Genomic DNA, 23,474 nt, shown 5'->3' on the forward strand with positions numbered 1-23,474 from the left:
TTCTTAAAGTATCTCTATTATAGGATGAAGAGACATGCTACCTTGGTAGGAAGCAAGCTCTTCAATTCTACGTCACTGAGGCAGCTGAAGGTGCACCCCAGGCAGGGGGAGTTTACTTTCTATGACTGGTATGCAAAGGATTTAGATAAATTCATGGATGACAGCTCTCCCTACAAATCATTATGTGAAGTTAACAGTAATCTTTGTATATTTATCCCTAACTTCCTTTCATAAAATATTCTCAGGCACCACCACAAGAAGTACCATTAAATCTTAGTTGAGTAACTGAGACACTCAGATTACTGCTTGAAGCAATGGAATCCCAGCTGCGCACAACAGAAGTTACCTTTGGGAGAAAACTCACACCATATTAAGCAACTCATAGTGTTAATTATCTCCAGGTTTATAACAGAGTGGTAGAAATAAAACAGTACTATTACTATCTTATATTTCTAAATCATTTACCTTTGAAACAGTTAAGGCAATTTACACATTTAAAAAAAATCAGTTAATCTTTATAATCTTTCTCTTTACGACTGGGAGCTGTTACCTGCAGTCAACTCTATTTTATAAAAGGAAAAACTGGGGCAGCCTTACAGGAACTAGAAGTACAACCTATACAGATTGCTTTTCCCTGAAAAACACTTCCTTCTTTTTATAATAGAAATAGGTTTACATCACTGGTAGAGAACAGAACATGAAACACAAGAGAGAATTGGAAGAATATGCTCCCCAGGATGCCCCTGGCAGGATGATGTTCACTCTGGATGTGATTCTATTCCTTTAAGAAGTCAAGACTCTTACCCTAAATTGATCTTTCTGGAATGGCAGAAAGTACTCTGGACCAAGAACCAGGAAACTTGGATTTTATTCATACCCTGCTGTCTACTATTTCTCTGACTTTCAACAAGTTGCCTAACATCTCTGGTTATAAATCTATAAAATGACACTACAACATACAATAATTACTTTACAGTGTTGTTTCATAAAGGTTATTAGGACACAAACCCTACCACTAAACAGTTCACATTAACAGTGAAACTTAATACAACATGATAAGTTGTATAAACCAAATTACCGGTAGCATGGCACTAACCGAAAGCAACCACAGTGGAGGTTTCAAGCAGGTAAAGAGAGGAGGAAGTCACTAATTCTACCCATGTGTAGGGTTTACAAGTCAGAGAAGGTTCTAAATGAGGATTTCGTTTTCAGCAGATAGAAAAGGGGGGTTTTCTTTGGCCCTCCACCTTCTCTACAGTATATCTGGACTAAGAGACTGAATCAAAACATGGATCTCAATTACAGAAGACTCATAATACTGATCACCACCATCCTTTATCAGGATGGCCTCTGGACAAAAGCCAACATAGTATTTTCCACAGAGAGCACATGATTTGAAATTCTGGTTTCACCTAAGTGACCTTGGGCAAGTCAGCCTCCCCATGCGTCACTTACTGTCTCTGTAAAACAATAATAAAATGCTACCTACACCTCATAGGGTTATTCTGAAAATCAGATGAGTTAATATATGTGAATCTTTTAAAAGTGTATTTTTTATTGTTAGGGATACTGTCTTCTAAAAGAAAATGCATCCAATTTCCATGCTAAAACACAAAGACTTACTTTTTAAACATCATTCATGTATTCAGAAATTTTTCTTTGTTAAAGTCAATATTTTGAGAAGAACCCCCACCCCGGCCCCAGACATTCCTGATGCATTTTTAATAGAAAAGGGGTAACCTTTCACCCTTAATTTAATTGGGGGGAGGATGGAGTACAGCACATTCATTAACATATTTATTGTTTCTGTTTTGTCCCAGGTCCTGTCCTGTCTTGACATTGGATACATCAAACATGAATGCAAACAGTAAAAGTGAACAGTGGGAGGAGGAACAAAAGCTGATGGAGAAATTTTTACCCAAGTAATAAGCCATAAAAATGTACAAACCCAACTTGTAAACAAATACCTTCCTCCACTCAGCTAGGAGATGGTTTCACAGCTAGCCATTGCTAGAAGCACAGGGAGAATGTAAAGGACTTGTGCTGAGGTTGGAGAAGAGGGCAGGACATAATAAGAACATATCATCACGAGCTAAGGTTACGGGAAAAGTGTGCAGGCAGCGAGAAAGACAAAAATAACCCAGAATATATAGCTATTTTTTCAGGAAAAACAAATACTAGAGTCATATAAACTTTTTTAGCATTTTGACAGAGGAACGTCCCGCACATTTTCTTGGCTGCTGCTTTCCCAGATACCAGCATGACCTCTGCCCCTTCACTTCAATCAGGTCGCTGCTCAGATGTCACCTCCCCCAGGGCTTCCTCTCCTCACCTTGCCTTATTTTTCTCTGGATCACTTAACAGTCACTTGAAATACCACCTATTTATTATTGAGCTCCCCCTATACTAGAATGGAATCTCCAAACAAGTACTATTTGTTACTGTGTCCAGAGAACAGATTAAAAACTCGAAAAAGAAGAAAAGCATCAGATGTCCTAAATAGGCATGCAGATGAGGCAACTCAACAAACATTGAAGATAATTTTTTTAAAAAGTGTCTCCATCATTCAGGTGAAATGCATTTGAAAACTCAGGTTGGTTAAAGAGCAAAGAAGAGGCAGGACAAAATTTTCATACAGATTATTTCAACAAGAGGATGTTGGATATGGAAATAGGATATCAGTAAAGACCCAGGCTCATAAGGAACAAACACAGCTTGACAAATTGCTATGGGTTTTCAATAATTATTAAAGAATGGACATCTGTGGAAAGGGACTTTAAATTCTAGGAAACAAACACCATCCCATAATTCCTTTTTTTAAAAATTGACATATAATGACATGTAACATTATGTTAGTTTCAGGTGTACAACATGATTCAATATTTGTCTATACTGCAAAATGGTGACCACTGTAAGTGTACTTAACATCTATCACCATACATTGCCGCAGTTTTTTTCTTGTGATGAGGACTTTTAAGATCTATCCTCTTAGCAACTTTCAATTATGTAATACAGTGTTATTAACCATAGTCACCATGCTCATAATTCTTATAAACTGAAGGAAGATGCTGGAGAACTTGCTATTTTAATAACCACCTTAAAAAGTTGGACAGTAGCAAAATGTTACTGAAGTTCAATAACTTCATTATATGTGAAAGGTATGAACACTGAACTCCAAGAAAATCAAGCATACTATGTTTTTTCATAAGTTTTTGAGTAATTTACAGGATTCATTATCAAACTTACAGAGAGGAACATACTAAAATAAAATGTAAGGGTAAATTATTACAGTCTATCTGAGGAACGCAGGTAACTGCTAAATCAGATAAGCCTGAATCTGGCTCATCAAGTGACACCAAATCAAGTTTCTTCAACTTCACAAGCACCTTATGACCAATAAACTTTAGAGTCTAAGATGCTGCTGAGCATGCATTTCTACAAATAGAATTCAAGTAGGCTACCTTAATTGTAAAATAGCCCAAGCCCCATTGGCACCTTTAACACGCCCCTGGGCAAAAGCTACTACAGGTCAACAAAAATAATTCCTAGTGGCAAGGAAGAGCAGCCTGCAGGCAGAGTCTGTTCTCAGGGGAGATGACAGCAGTCTGACTGTTTTACCCCAAACTTAGGAGCTTCAGGAGAGACTGCCAGCTCCCCTTTCTAAAACACGGTTCCCAACCCTTCCTACAAGACCGCTGACACAGATGCCAGAAAACAGCCCACTGCCATGAACTGCATCTGAAGTGATGCCACCATGTGTGTAACTCTTAGCTTTTCCATGTCAGGCCAACCTCTTCCATTTGTTTAGACTGCCAGTGCTTGGAAGAGCTTCACCCCTTCCCACCTTGGGACTTCCCACCTTGTAACCAGGACTGCATTCCTAAGAGGACTGCAACAAGCAGCCTTGATACAAATTACTAAGTGCTGCTAAAACAACATGAAACATTTGTCAACGATCCCCATCCCCAATTTATTTATGGTAAGAACAGTACCACAACAGCCATTAGCAGATTTTTAAAAGGGAGGTTTAATACCCACCACCTTATCATAAGTCATCTTAAAAAAGAGACAACAGGCCCCAAATGGAGTCACTTGTGCTCAGCCCACCTCACCAGACCGAGGCTTAATAACTAACTTTATTGCAGTAATTGCAGTACAACCTCCTCCAGGAATGGTCTTAACCAACTAGTCTGGAAGTTTCTTATCAGCAGCAATGAGGAAATATGCTACACAGGCCCTTTCCATACCCCAGAAGAAGATAAGGTGACCACTCTCCCCTTTTCCCTTCCCTCCTGCCTATAAAAGCCTTGACTTTGTACGGCTCCTCCAAGCTCCTCTCTGCTTGCAAGGTGGGATGCTGCCCAATTGACTGATGGTTTAATAAAGCCAATTATATATTTTAAATTTATTTTATTGCATTTTTTGTTATTTAACAGTCAATTTTTATTGGTAATCATGCTTAAGTGTTTGTTATACCTCTTTCCATTTGTCTTTGTTTTGAAAACATTTTACTATATTTTAGACATCATTATATTTCATTAGGCCTTTAAATATTCTATTGCATTGATGTTATATTTTAAATAACAAATGTTTAACATAAAACACTGATTTTCCCTGATAATGTAAGTTATATTCATCAAGTGTCAATGGCAAAAAATTTCAAAGTAAATAAAAAATATGGAAAATAACAGAAAAAACCACACATAGAAAAAATACGTAAAATCACCAGTCTAACCACCAGAGAGCATTTCAGTATATAAGCTCCTAATCATTTTACTACGCACACATCTGCCACAAAATTGGGATATCATACTTGTTTCCTTTAAACATTTCTACTTATATATCATATGTCATTTTAAAAATGACTGCAAGAGTGACACTGTATTGCTCTTGCTGGTCATTCAGCTGTTTCCAAGATGATGATGGCAATAACACTGCTGCTGCTGCTAATATTATCTAAAACAATAACTAAGTTCTTTAATAACAATTAGGTTCTTTCTATGTGCCAGACACTGTGCTAATAAGCACCTTAAGGTGGCAATCTCACCTTTGAGGCTTTTGCATTACCTATTTCCCTCACTGGAATACTCTTATATACGCCATTTGTATCCAAAGATGTTATGGACTTCCTTTTGCAATTCAGCTTTCAGCTGAATGACACCTGCTCAGGTATATCCCCTCCCTCTCCTTATTTCCCATCAAGAGTGAATGGACTGGCACACAGCTGGTGCTCGAAAGAATTTCTACTTTGCAGCCAATTAAGCCGACTGTGCTCTTTTCCCCATGGGGGCCTGGTGTGCAGTGGCTGCAAACAACAGGCTCCTTGGTAGTGTAGTGTATGAGCCTGTTGCCAGTATGGGTTGCCCTAAGGGATGTTGGATTCAGCCCTTTCCAGTGGACATTCGTGACTGGTATGCTGTCCCCAGTTGAGGCTCCAGACAGGTATGTGAGGTGCCTTTGGAAAGCCCCAGGGTGCAGTGGCCAGGGTCCACATTGGCCAAGTCATGATGTCCATCTGCACCAAGCTGCAGAACAAGGAGCATGTGACTGAGGTCCTCCTCAGGGCCAAGTTCAAGTTCCCTGGCTGCCAGAAGATCCACATCTCCAAGAAGGGGGGATTTACTAAGTTTAATGAGGATGAATTTGAAAGCATGGTGGCAGAAAAGCGGCCCATCCCAGATGGCTGTGAGGTCAAATACATCCCTAATCGTGGCCCCTGGACACATGGCGGGCCCTGCACTCGCGAAAGCCTTGGCACTGTCCCCTCCCTACTTGCCCACCAATAAATTCTACTTTCTTGTCCAAAAAAGAAAAAATAAATTCTAAAATGAATCAATGATCTATCTAGTTTCAAAGCTCAAATTCTTAATTCTGTACTATCCAGTGATAAAATTTTGGTACATAAGTTTCCATCACCATAATTATTTCCTTTAGGAAACCAGTATTGCATTTTTAATTTCAAATTTACATCAGGTTACTGAAGACTTTGATAAACTGTAATAAACAAACATAGAGAAATGAAGATTATTTTCTTCTTTCTCCTAAATTTTAACTATACTGAAAATATAAATAGAATGAGTCAACAGTACAAACAGAATAATTTCTAAAAATCAGATGTAGTGAAAACTGTGCATTCTTCTTTCAGAAAGAAATATTCAGATTCTGAACAGAGTTTTTTTGGTGCTAAAAGATTATAGTTTCTATTCCACATTCCTTGTCAAAAGTATTGCTTCTGAGAACGGTGGGTGACCTCTTTTAACCAACACTAATGAAGGAAAGGGTGGATTTTAAATGAAAGACAGGAGCCATCAAAATGGAACTTAAAAACCTAAAACTTATTTAGTCTAAATGTAGAATTGTGAAGAGGCACTCCTCATCAAACACAGATAAAATGCCACCAGAACTAGACCGCCACCAAACTCCTACTTGAGGACTCAAATGGCCACCCTCAAGGCACTGCTCTTTGGCCTTGTGTCAAAGGGCTTCATTATACAACCCTGCTGCCACAGAACAGCAAAGTGGCAAGGAGGGGGAACTTAGCCTAGTTTTAAAATAATTGCTTTGCTTTGCCTCCACTTAAAGAGTCTTTCTCTAATAGGAGGAGACACTGTCTTCTGGGGAAAAAATATTCCACTTTTATTATCTCTTAATTACAGTGTCGCTGTTCCCAGTGTTATACAATAACAAAGAATTCTGCCTGCAGTGCCATTATAAACTCTATTTTCAGTAAGTGTGACTCAGAATATCATCTACTCTCTCAAATTTGACATGTGGGACTGAATTTTCAAAACTTTCACTGACAGGCAATGTGTAAACCCCTCTAAAGTGAGTGAAACCCCCTAACCTTCTCAAGACACTACTCAACACTCCTTACATCCAAAGCGTTTAAAATGAGATCTAAAATGTGAAACAAATATGGCTCCCACACCCTTAAAAAGCAATTAACATTTCAATATTTCAAATAGAAACAGATCTCAGGTGGGTAAAATCAATGAAGGATCTATACTGGAAATGTGATTCAAATATTTCAAAATTACTAAAGTGGTATGTCCACATAATTAGCTTCTTTGATTCACTTCTTCCCAACTCCTCCAATACCAGTTTCCAAAAGAAACCACTTTTTAACATTTACTCTTTCTCGGGGTAGTTAATTTGCATCATATCCCTAAACAATGTGCTGTGATAATAGATTGTAAAATTCTCTATTGATTTTCTGCTGTGAGAGATGAGGACTAGCAAATGTGACTGCTCCATTCCACCTGCCCAGTACATTTGTATGGCTTTTTATCTGCATCTTATTTGTTGTCCCAGTAGTTTTAAGAGCATGCTAACAACATTATTTCCTGCTTCTTGGGTATTAGGTAGTCCCTTTCCACTTCTCTCTAAGAGCAGCATGATGGCTCTATCCCTGTTTCCCTTGGGCTCTCCCCTCTCCACTTTTACACCCCAAATTCTTTCATCTGTATTCTTACAGGGTCAAGGTGGACAATATTTACATTCCACTGTGTAACCATAATTAAATCTTTTACATTTCTAAATGTGAAAAACAAAAAAACCAAAATTTTATTATTGTGGTGAAGGTTTAAAATATTACGAGGTGAATACTAATTTTGGGGTTTTCGGTTTTATAATTATTATTTTTCTTGCACAGACTTCAAGAAAAATACCAACTGCTTCTAAATTTCCCATGCAATCAGGTGTTCTATCAAGTTTTAAAAATTTTATAATGAAACGTTAAGAGATCAGAAGGCTATCAAGAGCAAGAAACATATGTGTACCTAATTTTTAAAAATTGTCTATATAGTTGAATTGCTAGGTACTCCTCACTGACTGCATGTTCTTCCCCTTTCCAGAGGTAACCACTAAGCCATATTTAATGATTCCTATGTGGATGTGTTCCTATTCAAAATAGTGCTGTGTTGCATGCTTTAAGATGCTACCATATATGCACATTCTTCTGCAAGTTGCTTTTTTTCATTAAACATTACCTTTTGTGAGAGTCATTCATGTTAAAAATTGTAACTCTAGTTACTTGCTTTTCACTGTTACATAGTTTTCTACTATATGAATATATGAAACCTTTCCAATCTCTTATTAAGGGCCATTTAGGTTGTTTTATTTTGATCTAACATAATGTTGCTATGAACAATCCCCTCCTTGTAAAATGGCAAGAGTTTCTGTAGATACGTACCTAGGACTGGGTTAACTGAGACACAGGTGTAGGCTCTTCCAACTTTATTGATTATTGCCAACTGTCTTCCAAAGTGGTGATACCACCGACACTCACATGCACGGGGTGGAAGAGTGCTCACTGCTCTAAAATCCTTGCCAGCATTTGGTATTATCACTCTTTCAAATTCTGGCCAATGAGACATATGTGAAATGATATCTCACTGTGTGTTTAATCTGAATATCCTTGATTACTGGAGGCTAAGTATCTCCTCATATATATTTATGGATCACTGCAATTTATTTTTCTGTGAATGGTCTGTTCCAACTGTTGTCCATTTTTCTGTTATGTCGTCTTTCTAATTAATTTAAGATTCCTTTACACACACACACACAATACTAATCCATTATTAGTAATATAATATGCTACAAAGTATCTTCTCCCATAGTGTGGATTATCTTCTAACTTTTTAAAAGAGGAGTCTTCACATTTATGTAATCATATACAGCAATATATCCTTTCACTGTTTTTGTTTTTCTAAATCTTAAGAAAGCCTTCTCTACCCAAAGGTCATTAAGATGTTGCTTCACATTTTGATCTAAACATTTTAGATTTTCTCTCTCAAATGTTTACCTTTAATCTACCTGAAACTGATTTTTCTGGTTGGGCTGAGGTGGGGAACATACACAGACACGCACATACCACCCACCCCACCCTCATTCCATAAGCACACACACCACACCCACCTCACCCCCTCCACAGACACCACATACCTCCCCCGACCACACATATCACTGCCCACACCCTCAGCACCATTTACTGAAATAGTTCTGTTGTCTTCAATATCTGAATCACTTCCTCTGTTGTATAATCAAGTTACCATAAACACTGGACACTGCTGCTTCTGGGCCCTCTTACCTATTCCACTGTTCTTTGGATATCTTGTTATCTGGGAGAATGTCAGCATGGTCCTAACTGTACTTCTCCCGCTCAATTTTGAATGTTTTATATGGTACCTTAGCTAACAATATATGTATTTAGAAACTTGTGCTGCGGATTCTAGATGGTAATTATTCTCTGTATGGTACACCTAAATGTTAGCTCCTAAGAGGAGAGAGGCTATATTTAACACAGTCTTTGTACATGTATAGTCTTAGGTACTTGTGGAGTGTTTAATTCATGTAGGGAAAAAATTAATTTCTTGCACCTCAGCTTATATAGGCTGTGGTAGTAAAACTAGATAAGCACTTCGTTTTTTGCCACATTGATACCACTGAAGTACAAATTTAGCACTAGGTATGGTCTTGCCCATCTGTCTGCCCCCATCTCCTTAAGGCTACCTCAGTCTAAATGGGAGGCAGGGGTGAGGGGAGGTGGGTCACAACCTCAAAAGACTCTGGGGTCAGAAAAGTAGCAATTATTGTGTAAGGAGGCCTGGCATAATGATATAGGGGCTTGCGGAAACTATGGTTAACCAGAAAATGCCTAACTAAATTCACACAATTCAATTTACAAAAAAGTGCTAGGTTGGCTAAGTAAAAGAAATGTTCAGGCCCCACTGGCCCTAGACTGAGACCTCTAGCCATCTAAATACATGCTACATTGTAGTAGATGGTACTGATTGCACAAAACATGGAGAACTTAAATGTTTTCTAAACATATTTTCTCATGGGCACTGCTTTTAATAATGTGCCACAATTAGTTTGGTATAATCAGATTTTAGTCCCACGAGATATCCTGATATTCTATATTACAGCTTTGGCTAACAAATTTAAGATGAATTTCCTCCTCAGTAAAATGGGGATAATAGTAATAATACCTGCTTCATAAGGTGAAGATTAAATGAAGCAATGCATGAAGTGCTTAGGAAAAAGTACTAATATTGAGTAATCACTTAATTATCTCGTTATTCATCATGATTTAGAACATTCATATTTTGAGTACCTTGTTTCCAATCACTTTCTTGATTTCCACAAATATCATGCATCAGGTTAATAAAGCTAAGAGCTTATATTGAACTATATTTTTCATTCTACCTGACAAAATGCAGAAGATACATTTTGTTTTCTAAATTTGACCATTCAAAGCTTTTGCTTAATGTCAGATTTAATGGGTTTGGCAAATACCTATACTTCTATGAGATAAAACATTTGCTTTTAATGATGATTTGTCTCCTGGACAAATTTTTGAGCTGACCATATATATATATATATTTTTTTTCCGGTATGCGGGCCTCTCACCGCTGTGGCCTCTCCTGTCGTGGAGCACAGGCTCCGGATGCGCAGGCTCAGCGGCCATGGCTCACGGGCCCAGCCGCTCCGCGGCATGTGGGATCCTCCTGGACCGGGGCACAAACCCCCGTCCCCTGCATCGGCAGGCAGACTCTCAACCACTGCGCCACCAGGGAAGCCCGAGCTGACCATATCTTTAAAAGACTAAATAAATAAATAAATAAGAGCAAAGAATATCTCCAAGTTTTAAAAAATGTTTATATGAGGAATTATGGAAATACTCTGACAAATTTAGTACTTAGAGTTAATTTAAAAAAATGAAATATACAAACCTTGAGTTGGACAAGTGGTCTTTTGGAGACAAGTTAATCAGGGTTTTAATCTTTCCATAGAGTTTTGACCCAAATCTTCACTTATGAAAAACTTTTAGTAATATCTGTCGTCAGATCACCTCCCCATGTTTACATATACATGCAAATGTAATACAGCGCTGGCTATAATGAACACGATGAATCCGAATAAATTTCTACAGACTTATTAGCAGGATAATATGCCCAAAAGGTATCATTACACAAATTTCTCAAAAATTAATTGGATCTCCTATTCCAGAAAAGCTCCACTGCTGTTTTTTACTTTTTTAATGTATTAGAAATGAAAAGTGATATATTTTAAAGCACATTAGATATGAGTAATATAAAACATACTTCAAATTTGCTTATGGTGACTACCTCTCAAAACAGAAGGATGCATTCAGAAGCAGGTCAGGTGTTGGTGCATTTCCAAGAAGCAGTAGCCATCTAGCAGTGAGATAAACCAGTTCAACCAGATATGATTGGAAGTCCAACAAAAGGGATTTGGGAAGCATGGAAAAGATCAGCTGGGAAGAAGACAAATCCTGTTCTGGGACTCCAAATACACACCTGGTCATACTCAAATACCTAGAATTCCTTATCACTTTCATAACTCAGTAAATATTAGGTCTTGAGGTCTGAGGCAACTAGAAAGAAATTTCTTAACAACAGGGATCAATAATCAGTTTAGTTCTAGTTATGCTCATTAAAGATTAATTGCTATAGAAACTGCCCTCCGATCATAACAACTAGAAAATAGGACAGTATATGTAAAGCAAAAGTTTTCAAACATTGTACAATAGGCAGATCTGAACTGTGATTTAGAAGAGAAAGGAACAAATAAGGTAAGCCCAGATTACTGCTTGGAGGCAGTGCCTAATATCTAGCAGTAAAAGTAGGTGCCTGGAAGTAGTGCTGAGCTGAGGAGCTGAAGAGGGAGTGTGGTGAGGCTGAGGTGGCTAGAATTTATGGAGCAGAATAAAAGAGAGAGAAAAGCTGCACAAAGCGACAGCTCTGGAGTTCTGCAGAGGAATCCCCAGGTCTTGGCTGGAGCACTGATCTGAACACAGGTGAACGGAAATGGTCCAATTCATCAGAAATAAGTAGTGGAATGAGTAATTTTAAGAGCTCACAGAGGGCTAAGAACAGCTTGTGCTCTTATCAGACAGAGTAGAAAGACTTCATTAACACCAGGGCATTGAAGGGAGTCTAAAGAAGGGTAATAATGCTTTAGTAATGGAGCTAAATAAGTCTCCAAATAAAGGCTGCTCTGGATCCACCATGACAAAGGGTAAAGACAAGCCTCTAAAGGGTTCAGCTAATCTGCAAGTTACTCATTTGGACAATGGAATAAAATACAACATTCTTTAAAGGAATAAAACCAAATCCACCCCCCAAAAATGTCAAAAAGTCTGGCATGAAAACAAAAATTACTAGAAATGCAAAGAATGTAACAGTTCCAGAAAAGCACAGAGAGAAAGAAATTTGAAGAGAAGAACCTTAAAACAGCTATTGTAAATATGAAAAATATGCTCAAGGATATTAAGAAAGATACAAACTCGATAAGGAGAGAAATGAAGGATATAAAAGTTTCACATTGCAGTTTCTAAGATAAAAATACTATATATGGAATAAAAATACTGTAGTAAACTTTAAGATATAGCAACAAAAATTATTAAAGTACTGAAAAAAACAAAAAAAGAGTAGGAAAAAAATTGAGCAGAGTCTGAACGAACCTTTTGTGTAATATAGTCTAACATACTGGAAACTAGAGTCCCAGGAAGAGGGGTGGGTGCTATAAAAATGATGGCTGAAAAATTTCCGGACTTAGTAAAACACGTAAACCAATGAATCCAAGAACTTCAAAAAGAAAAAAAAAAACAGACAAGGAAAACATAAAGTAAGGCACCTCATAATAAAACTGCTTAAAATCAAATATAAAGAGAAAAATCTTGAGAGTGGCAAGAGGGGGAGAAACCCACACTAGGTACAGAGGAACAGAAAATGATAGCAGACCCTTTGTCTGAAACCACGCAGGGTAGAGAACAACAGAACATTTTAAAATTACTGAACAAAAAAGAAAACACTGCCAAGGAATTACACACAAGTGAACATAAATTCCTAAAATTAAGGTGCAGCCTTAATATCATTTTAAAAAACAATAAAACATGAGAACATTTCTCACCAGCAGTTTACTATAAGACATACTGAAAGAAATTGTTCAGGCAGGAAAAAAAAGATACTAAATAGAAATGTGAAACTGCAAAAAGGAACCCAGTACACCAGGAATGGTCAATATGTGAGTAAAAGTAAAGAATACCTTTCTGTTTAAAGGAAAAATATAACAATGGAGTATGAGTTTTATATACATAATTAAAATGTATGACAATAGCACAGTAACCTGTTATAAAGATTCCAAACTACACATGAAGTGGTAAAATTTGAAGGCAGACTGTGACAAGTTAAAGACTACACTGTAAGCCCTCCAGCATTCATTAAAATGATTAAACAAAGAGGTACAGCTAATATACCAACAGTGAAGAAAGACCGACCCCCCCCCGATGCCACAAAACACACACAAGCCCAAACAAGTCAGGAAAAGAGGAAAAAATAAAAGACGGAGTAAGTAAATATCAAAGAGCAAGATGGCAGAATTAAAGTCAACTATATCAGTAATTACTATAAATTACTATAAAGTCAAGTATATCAGTAATTACTATAAATATAAATGGTATAAACACTCCAATCAAAAGATTGTTGGTTGAAAAGACCCACAAGTATGCTGTAGAAAACAATTTTAAAGACAAGATCACAGAATAAGATTAAAAAGCTAGAAAAAATTCCTAGCAAAAACTGAAAGGAAAGGTAGAGTTACTATATTAATATTAGACAAAGTAGATTTCAAAATAAGGAATGTGACCAGGAATGAGGAAGGTCATTTCATGACAAAGGGATCATTTTATCAAGAGGACATAACATGCACAGGTGGCAGAAATGCAAAATATTACAGACACTTTAGAAAACAGTTTGGAAGTTTTTTATAAAGTTAAATATATACTTAGTACACATCCCAGCAAGCTCACTCCCTCACTCTTAGGTACCTTCTGAAAAGAGATGAAAACATATGTACATGCAAAGACTTGTTTGAGAATATCCAAAGCAGGTTTATTTATAATAGCCCCAAACTGAAAACAACACAAATGCCCAGCTGGTGTATGTGTAAACTGTAAGATATTCAAACAATGGAATGAATATACTACTCAGCAATAAAAGGACACAAACTACAAACTAACGCAGCACACAATATGGATGAATCTGCAAAGAACACTTTCAAGTGAAAGAAGCCAAGCACAAAAAAATATGCATGATTCAATTTATTGAAATTATAGAAAAGAAAAAGCTCAGTGCCCAAGGACAGATAAGTGGTTGCCATGGGCTGGGAGTAAAGGTGGAAGGAATTAACAGCAAGACCTTTTTCAGGTAATGGAAATGTTATGTATCTTGATAGTGATGGTAGTCACACAACTGTATTCATTTTTCAGAACTCAAACTATGTAATTTAAATTGGTAAATTTTAGTGTATGTAAATTATCATTAGAAACTATGCACTTTCTACTGAAAAAGTTGGATTATCTGCCCAATACTTATGTGATTTTAAAAACCATAAAAAACTGAAATGGGAATATCTAGGAAGAGCCTGAGGAATTAAAGGATGAAACTTCAAGACTCCTCCCCAAAACCCTCTCTCAAAGGCAGAAGTGAAGAAGCCCTCCGTGATAAAGCAACCGGCTGGAGTGAAGTCTGGAGACTGGGCCCAATTAGCCCCATCTTACCTGATCCATCTGTTTTCCCACCTATTTTGCGTTCTGAAGCAGGAGCAGAAATAGAGACTGAAGCAGAGGCAGGTAACAGGCAGAACTTCTTAAGCTGCTAAACAGAAAAAAAGCCCTGTGACACTTAAAACTGCCCTAACCAGCCAGAAGTTCTCAAAGGAGATAACTAAGGCTTTTAAAGGAGTTTTACTGGCAGGAAAACCTCTGGCCTGGTGCAAGGGGACTGCGATGGTTTGGGCCTGTGCTCCTACTCATGGGGCTGCTAAGCGATCAGAGCTTCCAGCAGGGGGATTCTCTCCAAAAATTCTCAGAAGTGGCCCAGGAAAACATGGACAAAGCAAATGTCAACAGGTTGAACCTGGGGATGCTCTGGAATAAGTTACCCAGGGAAGTGACTCAGTGAAAAGATGCTGAAGTACATTAGCTTGGTCAGCCCATCCTGCTTGATGTAGCAACAGACATTGAATCAGCGACAGCTGTTCTACCTTTTTTACCTTTTCTAGAACTGGCATTTTAAACTGCAGTTATTCTGTTTTTTGCCCCTAGTACTTTATATGAAGTATGTCAGATATTCTGTATTTTTCAGTTAGCCTGTAGAGTTAAGTTACATCCCTACCTGAAGAGAATGGACACCAACCAGCCTTGGAGACGGGAGCCACAGCTAGACACATGGGACAGAGGTGAGGAGATCTGTGGTTAGAGATGGGAAACTGCCATGTTGGGCAAAAGCACTGTTTGAACTCAATGTATGGAGAAAGGGTGTGTGTGTGTGCTGGGGACAAAGAGATGAACGTCGCTGGCTTTGTCTACCAAGAAGATCACCCTTTCTCCGAGAACTGTATCTCACCCCTGCTGGAGGGAACTCTCCTCTCACCAGAGCAACCACGTGGGTGTCAGTCACACAGGTCACAGTCGTGCCGCAGAATACACTACAGTGGAGGTCAGGAGACAGAACTGAACACATGCTCTGCCGTGCTGCTAGTAATCACGCATCCAGCCACATGAAAGCCTCCCCTTCCAAAGAATAAAGCTGAGCGGGGTTCCCACAAGTGCAAAGCAGGAAGCCCCTGAGCTCACCTCCTCCCACAGACACACAAAATTACAACCACTTACGAAAAAGACCAGAACCTATCAAAAGAGATATTCTACAACTAAAGACATAATGAACGGACCACAGTGAGATGGGTTTGAGGGCGGAGTCGCGGTACAGCCAAGACCACACCCTGGGGTGGGCAACCCACAAACGGGAGAATAGTTACAACTGCAGAGGTTCTCCCCATGGAGTGAGGGGTCCATGCCCCACATCTGGCTCCCAAGCTCAGGGGTCCTGCGTTGGGAAGATGAGCCCCCAGAATATTTAGCTTTGAAGGCCAGTGGGGCTGACTTTCAGGAGATTGCCCAGAGGGCTGTGGGAAAGAGACCTCACTCTTAAAGGGCACACACAGAATCTCACACGCTCTGGGACCCAAGACAGAAGCAGTAATTTGAAAGGGGCCAGGGTTAGACCCACCTGCTGATCTTAGAGAGCCCCTCAGAGAGGCAGGAGGCAACTGCAGCTCACCTTGGGGACACAGACACTGGCAGCACCTATTTGGGGAGCTTGTTCCACCATGTGGATGCTGGTCTAGCGAGCACCTCTTGGAATCCTCCCTCTAACTTACTAGCCTCAGGACCCAGCCCCACCTCTACCCACCAACCTGAAGGAACCAGTACGGGGACACCTCAGGCCAAGCAACTAACTAGGTGGGGACACAGTCCCACCCACCAGCAGACAGGCTGCCTTAAGACCCTCGAGCCCACAGCTGCCCCTGGACACGGCCTTGTCCACCAGAGGGTCCAGGACCCGGCCACACACATCAGTACATGGGCACTAGACCCAGGAACCCCAGGGCCCTGCAGCCAAAGACCCCATGACCCAGCTCCACACACCAGTGAACAGGCACCAGCCCCAGAATCTCCTGGACCTTGACCCCACCCACCAGTGAGCCTGCTCTAGCCTTGGGACCAGCATCACCCACCAGGAGCAGAGACATGCCCAAGGAAAACCTCAGCCCTGGAGCCTACAGACCCAGCCCACACACCAGCTGGGCCATGGCCCTACCTACCTTCAGGCCAACACCAGCTCTGAGACACATTGAGCCCCTCAGCCAGCTGCCCCAGGGTCCAGCCCCACTCACCAGCAGTCCGATACCAGCTCTGGCACCCCTGGGTCCTGCAGCTAGACCCCAGGACCTGGATCTGACCACCAGTGGGCCAGCACAAGCTCTGGGGCTCACCAGGAGTGAGGCTGCCAGCCACCTTGTGACTCAGGCCTACCAACCAATGACCAGCAACCTCTACACAAGGAGGACCTGGCCAGCAACCAGACCAGGGGCCAGCCATGCCTATGAGACTGCCCACACCAGTCAGCCCACCACAACAGGGGGACCCACAGTCCACAGAGGGGGCACCCCTAGAGCATCCAGCCCTGGTGACCGAGGGGAGTGTGCTGCCAGCGCACACAGGATGTCTCCTACAGAAGGCCATTTCTCCAAGGTCAGGAAATGTAACCAACTTAGATACACAGAAATGAAACCAGCAAATAAGGCAAAATGAGGTGACTGAGGAACACATTCCAAAGAAAGGAACAAGATAAAACCCCAGAAGGAGAACTAAGCAAAGTGGAGACAGGCAACCTACCTGAGAAAGAGTTCAGGGTAATGATCGTAAAGATGATCAAAGAACTTGGGAGAAGAATGGATGAACAGAGTGAGAAATTAAAAGTTTTTAATAAAGAGTTAGAAACCATAAAGAACAACCAAACAGAGATAAAGAATACACTAACTGAAATGAAAAAATACACTAGAAGGAATCAACAGTAGATTAAATGATACAGAGGAACGGATGAGCGAGCTGGAAGACAGAGCAGTGGGAATCGCTGCGGCTGAGCAAAACAAGAAAAAAGAATAAAAAGAAATGAGGACAGTTCAAGAGACCTCTGGGACAACATCAAATGTACTAACATTCACCTTATAGGAGTACCAGAAGGAGAAGAGAGAAAGTGGAAGGCAACATATTTGAATATATAATAGCTGAAAACTTCCCTAACCTGGGAAAGGAAATAGACTTCTTGGTTGAAAATCCACAGAGAGTCTGAAACCCAAAAAGGACCACACCAACACACTGTAATTAAAATGGCAAAAATTAAAAATAAAGACAGAATATTAAAAGCAACAAGGGAAAAGCAACAAGTTACTTACAAAGGAGCTCCCATAAGGCTATCAGCTAACTTTTCAGCCAAGATATGGAAGCAACCTAGGTGTCCATCAACAGATAAATGGATAAAGAAGATGTGATATATATAAATGTAAACACATACAATGGAATATTACTCAGCCATAAAAAAGAATGAAATTCTGCCATTTGCAGCAACATGAATGGACCTGGAGGGTATTATGCTTAGTGAAATAAGTCAAGACAGAGAAAGACAAATACTGTGTTTCATCACTTATACGTGGACTCTAAAAAATAAAACAAGTGAATGAATATTACAAAAAAGAAACAGACTCACAGATATAGAGAACAAACTAGTGTTTACTGTGGGGAGAGGGAAAGGGGGAGAGGCAAAATAGGGGTGGGGAATTAAGGGATCCAAACTACTATGTATAAAATAAACAAGCTACAAGGATATACTGTACAGCACAGGGAATTACAGCCAATATTTCGTAATAACTATTGATATACATGGAGTGTAATCTATAAAATCTTTGAATCATTATGTTGTACACCTGAGGCTAATAAAATATTGTAAATCAATTATACCTCAATAAAAAAAGAATAAATATGATATGCAAAAACAATAAAGAGAAAGAAATGCAGAAAATGTCCTGGAGACAATTCTTCATCTTGAGGCATCTCCTTGCCCTTTTCTCCTAAGCTGTTAGACTCACTGTCCCTTGCAGCCACTGGAGTGCTGACAGAGAAAATGACATAGCCTAGTGGGCTAGTGTACAGACTGCCCAGAAACATGGTGGGGTGCTCCTACAGAACTGGGGACAGCAAGGCTTGCTCAGCATTGTAAGTCAGTGTAAAGCTACACTGTTACAACGTTTCTCTTGATTGTACCCTAATAGAATATGCTAATACATTAAGAAAAAAGGGCCCAGCAAAGGAGGAAACAGCAGGACTGTCCATCCCAGCACTGCATGTCTGTGTCTGGAGGTGGATAGAAATAATCTAGAGCTATAGCCTAATTCTGCATTAATTCTGCATGAAAGCTGTTAATTCATGCATTAACAGCTATCTTAGTCTATCCAACTATATACAATTGCTATTTCATACTCTGCAAGGGCTATTCTAAACATAGAAACAGACTCCATTCCACTCAAACTTCCAACATCATGTGTCAGTAGATAATCCTGTCACATGGGCCTCCTTCCATTTCCTAGGACTAAGCACACTACACTCACCTACACTGCACCCGTCCATCTTCCACAGAGGTCAGCATTCCACGTGTGCTTGGATCTCAATTCTAACCTTCCCTGCTTTGTCTCAAGGATCTCACACTATTTATCATTCTATGTGTTATAAATCCAACCTTTCCTTCAACCACCAGAAAATGTAAACTCCATGAAGACAGGGCCCTTGTCCATTCTATATACTACTGTATTTTTGATGCCTAGCACATAGCAGGTACTAAAAACTATTTGTTGAAGGCAAGAATAAATAAATGAATAGGAGGTTAGAAACAAATAGTCTGTAAGAAATCTTCCAGTTTTGAAGTTCTATAATTCTACTTGCGGAAGATAAGGTGCATAATGGTTTTCAGATTTAGGGTTAGAGGCTTTACCAAATTTCAATAATACTTTTCTAAATAAACATTATACAATTTTTCTTTATCCCTTCACTTTACTTCAGATAAATTCACTTTAAATTTTGAGCCTATCTTAAAGACGAAATAAATGAAATAGAAAATATCAACAAATGATGCTTACTCTTCTTTCCATCCATATCTGCATGGATTTTCCGAGCCAAGAAACCACTTTTGTACACAGCAGCATTTGGGTCGTGAGGAATGTCCAAGAATGGGTTGGTAGTACTCCCAATACGGCTGATGGTCTTTGGATGTGTTCCATTAGCCTTCTCATCAGTACCTTCTGACGGAGACTTTTTTTTCTCTTCATCATCTCTAAAAGGATAAAACAAAGATTGAACACACAGGTTGAGTAACACAATATTCAATGTGAACACTGTGAGTAACACAATATTCAATGAACAGTTATTTGGTGTAATAAACTATCATAGTTTCTAATGGTCTATCAGTCTTAATAACAACGACCATGATAAGAATAACTGCGGTTCAATAAACATCTCCTGTGTGCCAGGTATTTATGACCATGACAGTCTTGTAAGACTGATATTAGTATCCTATACCACAGGTAAGGAAAGAGACTCAAAGTTTAAATAAATATGCCAAAGCACAGACCTAGGAATTAAAGGAAGAAACAGTGAGGATATGACTGCAAAACTCTAAAGCCTCTGGTCTTTACACCTACTACAGAGCCTTCATGTTTGTCTTCTTTCAAACAAGTACAAGTTCTTTGGCAGAGATCATGATTTTGATTTTGATTTCTGCATGGCCTAGAATAGTATCAAGCATACAGAATACAACAAATACAGATTAAGTCCAGTAAACAATATTGGACTATATCTGCCAAATAACCAGGTAATCTCTAATATCAAAACCTCAGGTAAAGCTACCAATGGGTTAGGATGGGAGTGCCATCCACAGTGCTTTGGCATCTTACAGCTTTCCAATCGCCATTAAAGTTTGGCGCACCCTATCACTGACCGAGAAAACCCAATTGCCCAGCCCCCCTTTTGAATCCCCGTTCCTTCAAGCAGGGAAAGTTGAACGCTGAGGTTATAATGTACATGAAGTATGAAGGAGGTGGTCACATTCAGCTAATAAAGAGTGGGGAAGATTAGAAGAAAGCTAATAAGCTCTGATATACTGCTGGAAAACACATAACCAGAATAGGAGCATTTGTCTTAGTTCTCCGGTTTTAATGTCCAGAATCATCTCTGGTTTCATTGTTTATTAAGCTTTGAATACTGAATCTTTTTATAAAACTTAAACCAAAATAACCACCACCAAAATATATTTAAAATAAACCACAAGCTTAACAATCATCAAAAGTGTTTATTTGGGGGCTTCCCTGGTGGTGCAGTGGTTGAGAGTCTGTCTGCTGATGCAGGGGACGTGGGTTCGTGCCCCGGTCCGGGAAGATTCCACATGCCATGGAGAGGCTGGGCCCGTGAGCCATGGCCGCTGAGCCTGCGTGTCCGGAGCCTGTGCTCCGCAACGGGAGAGGCCACAACAGTGAGAGGCCCGCGTACAACAACAACAAAAAAAGTGTTTATCTGGTTATCAGAGTAAAACAGACATTTTTCCCCATTGGTATTTTATAAATAATTGTGAGATATATGAAAATAACACTGAACTCAGGCAACTACACCTTATTTTTAATTTTATATTTAGATAATTTTGGATTTGCAAAGATAGTACAGAATCCCCTCATGCTCATCATCCAGTTTCCCCAATGTAAACAACTTTTATTTTCTTTTGGCCATGTCGCGTGGCATGTGGGATCTTAGTTCCGATCAAACCCGGGGCCCCTGCAGTGGAAGTGCAGAGTACTAACCACTGGACTGCCAGGAAATTACCCCCAATGTTAACATCTTATATAACCATAATAAGAGTGTCAAAATTAAGAAATTAACAATACAATACTAAGAAGTAAACTTCAGACTTTATTCAGATTTCACCCATTTTTTTTCACTAATGTTTTTTTCTTTTCCAGAATCCTATCCATGACCCCACAGTGCACTTGGCTGTCATGGCTCTTTAGTCGCCTCCAGACAGTGACAACTTTTAAGCCTTTACTTGTCCTTCATGAGCTAGAAAGTACTAGCCAGTGATTCTGTAGGTTCGTTTGATGTCTTCTCATCATTAGATTGAGGTTATACATTCTCGGGAAGGATACCATGGGTGATACACCCTCTCAGTACACCAGGTCAGGAGGTATGTGTTTTATTATTAGTGAGATGCACCTGGATCATTTGGTTAAGGTGGTTTCTGTCAAGTTTCTATACTGTAAAGTTACTATTTTCCTTTGCAAATGATTTGGGGGAGATATTCACTAATTTTAGCATTCATCTGTGTATTCTAAGACAATTATACTGTAGTGATTTAATGGTGATTTTTTAAATTTCCCTAATTTCTTCTACATTATTCATTGTATTCTTCTGTAAGTATGGACACATGGATATTTATTTTATTATTTGGATTGTAATCAAACACTACCATTATTTAATTTGTTCTTCAAATTTTTCCAGCTTTGGTCATTGGGAGTCCTATCAAGTAGGCTTCTGTGTCCTTTCATCATGCCTCATCCTTTTTCCTTTTTGTTTTGTAAGTATTTACTTTCTTTCAGGTACCACAAGATGCTACCTCCAAGCTCATCTTGTATTTTCCTTGTCTCAGCCCTGGAAGCAACTACTCTACAAGGAGTTCCAGTTCTATTTATTGGAGAATGGTATTTAGAAACCAAATCCAGGTGCTAGGTGTGCTCACTGCCTCTAGGCCTTCTCAACAGACACACCTAGGGAAATACATAGATATTGCATATATATATATATGGTCCAGCTATCCTCCCTCCCTTCCCATGAGCTCATACTGTTATCTCCAACCCAAGCCAGCAAGACAAAATTCATTCTAGCCTTTGCCTTTTGCTTATTTGTACTTCTTCAACAGTGAGAAAACTGGCTTTCTTACCTACAATATATTTATTTATTTATATGTTCAACCCGAGTAAACAACAGGTTGTTTGTTATATATAACAACGGTTATACAATTCATTTGGAAAACAAATTAATTTCACACAGTCTGAAATATATCTTGCATTCCCCATACTGTGGCTGATATTTAAGAAATGTACATACACAAAATGTACTCCTTGAGATGTACAATTCTATGGGAATACATAATGCATCATGTATCTACCATCACAATATCAAACAGAACAGTTCTGTCACCCCCAAATTCCTTCTGCTGCCTTCTTTTAGTCAATTCCTCTCCCTGACCAATTCCTGGAAACTATTTATCTCCCTTCCTTCCCAATAGTTTTGCCATTCTCAAAATGTCACATAAATGGTTTATTTTACTTGGCAAAACATATTTAAGATTCATCCATATTGTTGTGAGAATCAATAGTTTGTTCACTTTCATTGCTGAGTACTATTTTATTTTATGGACATACTAGTTTATTTATGCATTTACTTTCCCCTACCCCACACCTCCAGCTTTATTGAGGTAAAACTGATTTATTTATTGTAAGGTATTTTAAGTGTACAACCTGATGATTTGATATACACATACATCATGAAAGGTTCCCCAACATTGAGTTAACAAATCCAACACCTCACATATTTATTTATATATTTATTTTTGGTAAGAAATTTAAGTTTTTCTCTCTTAGTAAATTCCAGTTATACAATGCACTGCTATCAACTGTAGTCACCATGTTTTACATTATTTCTTCAGACCTTATTAGTCTTGCAGCTGCAAGTTTGTACCTTCTGAACAAACTCTCCCTATTTCCCCCACACCATATGCCCTGGCAACCACTTTTCTACTCTGTTTCAGTAAGTTAGACTTTTTAAAAAAAATCCACATATAAGTGATTCTATATGGTATTTATCTTTATCTGATTTATTTCACTTAGCATAATGCCCTCCAGGTTCATCCATGTTATCAAAAATGACAGGATTTCTTTCTTATTTTAGGGCTGCATAGTATACCAGTGTGTGTGTGTGTGTGTGTGTGTGTGTGTGTGTGTGTGTGTGTGTG

At 39.1% G+C, this 23,474-nt stretch overlaps 1 protein-coding gene and 1 non-coding gene across 8 annotated transcripts in view; one reads left to right on the forward strand and one right to left on the reverse strand.

Moving 5' to 3' along the window:
* Positions 1-23,474, reverse strand: part of PSD3 (pleckstrin and Sec7 domain containing 3) — a 565,580-nt gene that overhangs the window by 84,735 nt on the left and 457,371 nt on the right. For all 7 annotated transcript variants that reach the window (XM_029226681.1, XM_029226683.1, XM_029226687.1 and 4 more), the window contains one exon: positions 19,558-19,751. In XM_029226681.1, coding sequence (XP_029082514.1) covers positions 19,558-19,751 — 194 coding nt within the window. The remainder of the gene's footprint in view (positions 1-19,557; positions 19,752-23,474) is intronic.
* On the forward strand, positions 5,249-5,387 carry LOC114897718. The gene has a single exon (XR_003794246.1). It is a non-coding gene; the product is annotated as a small nucleolar RNA SNORA70 (small nucleolar RNA).

Source organism: Monodon monoceros, unplaced genomic scaffold (genome assembly GCF_005190385.1).
Source record: "Monodon monoceros isolate NGI ecotype Baffin Bay Population unplaced genomic scaffold, NGI_Narwhal_1 Super_Scaffold_17, whole genome shotgun sequence".
Taxonomy (NCBI): Eukaryota; Metazoa; Chordata; class Mammalia; order Artiodactyla; family Monodontidae; genus Monodon; species Monodon monoceros.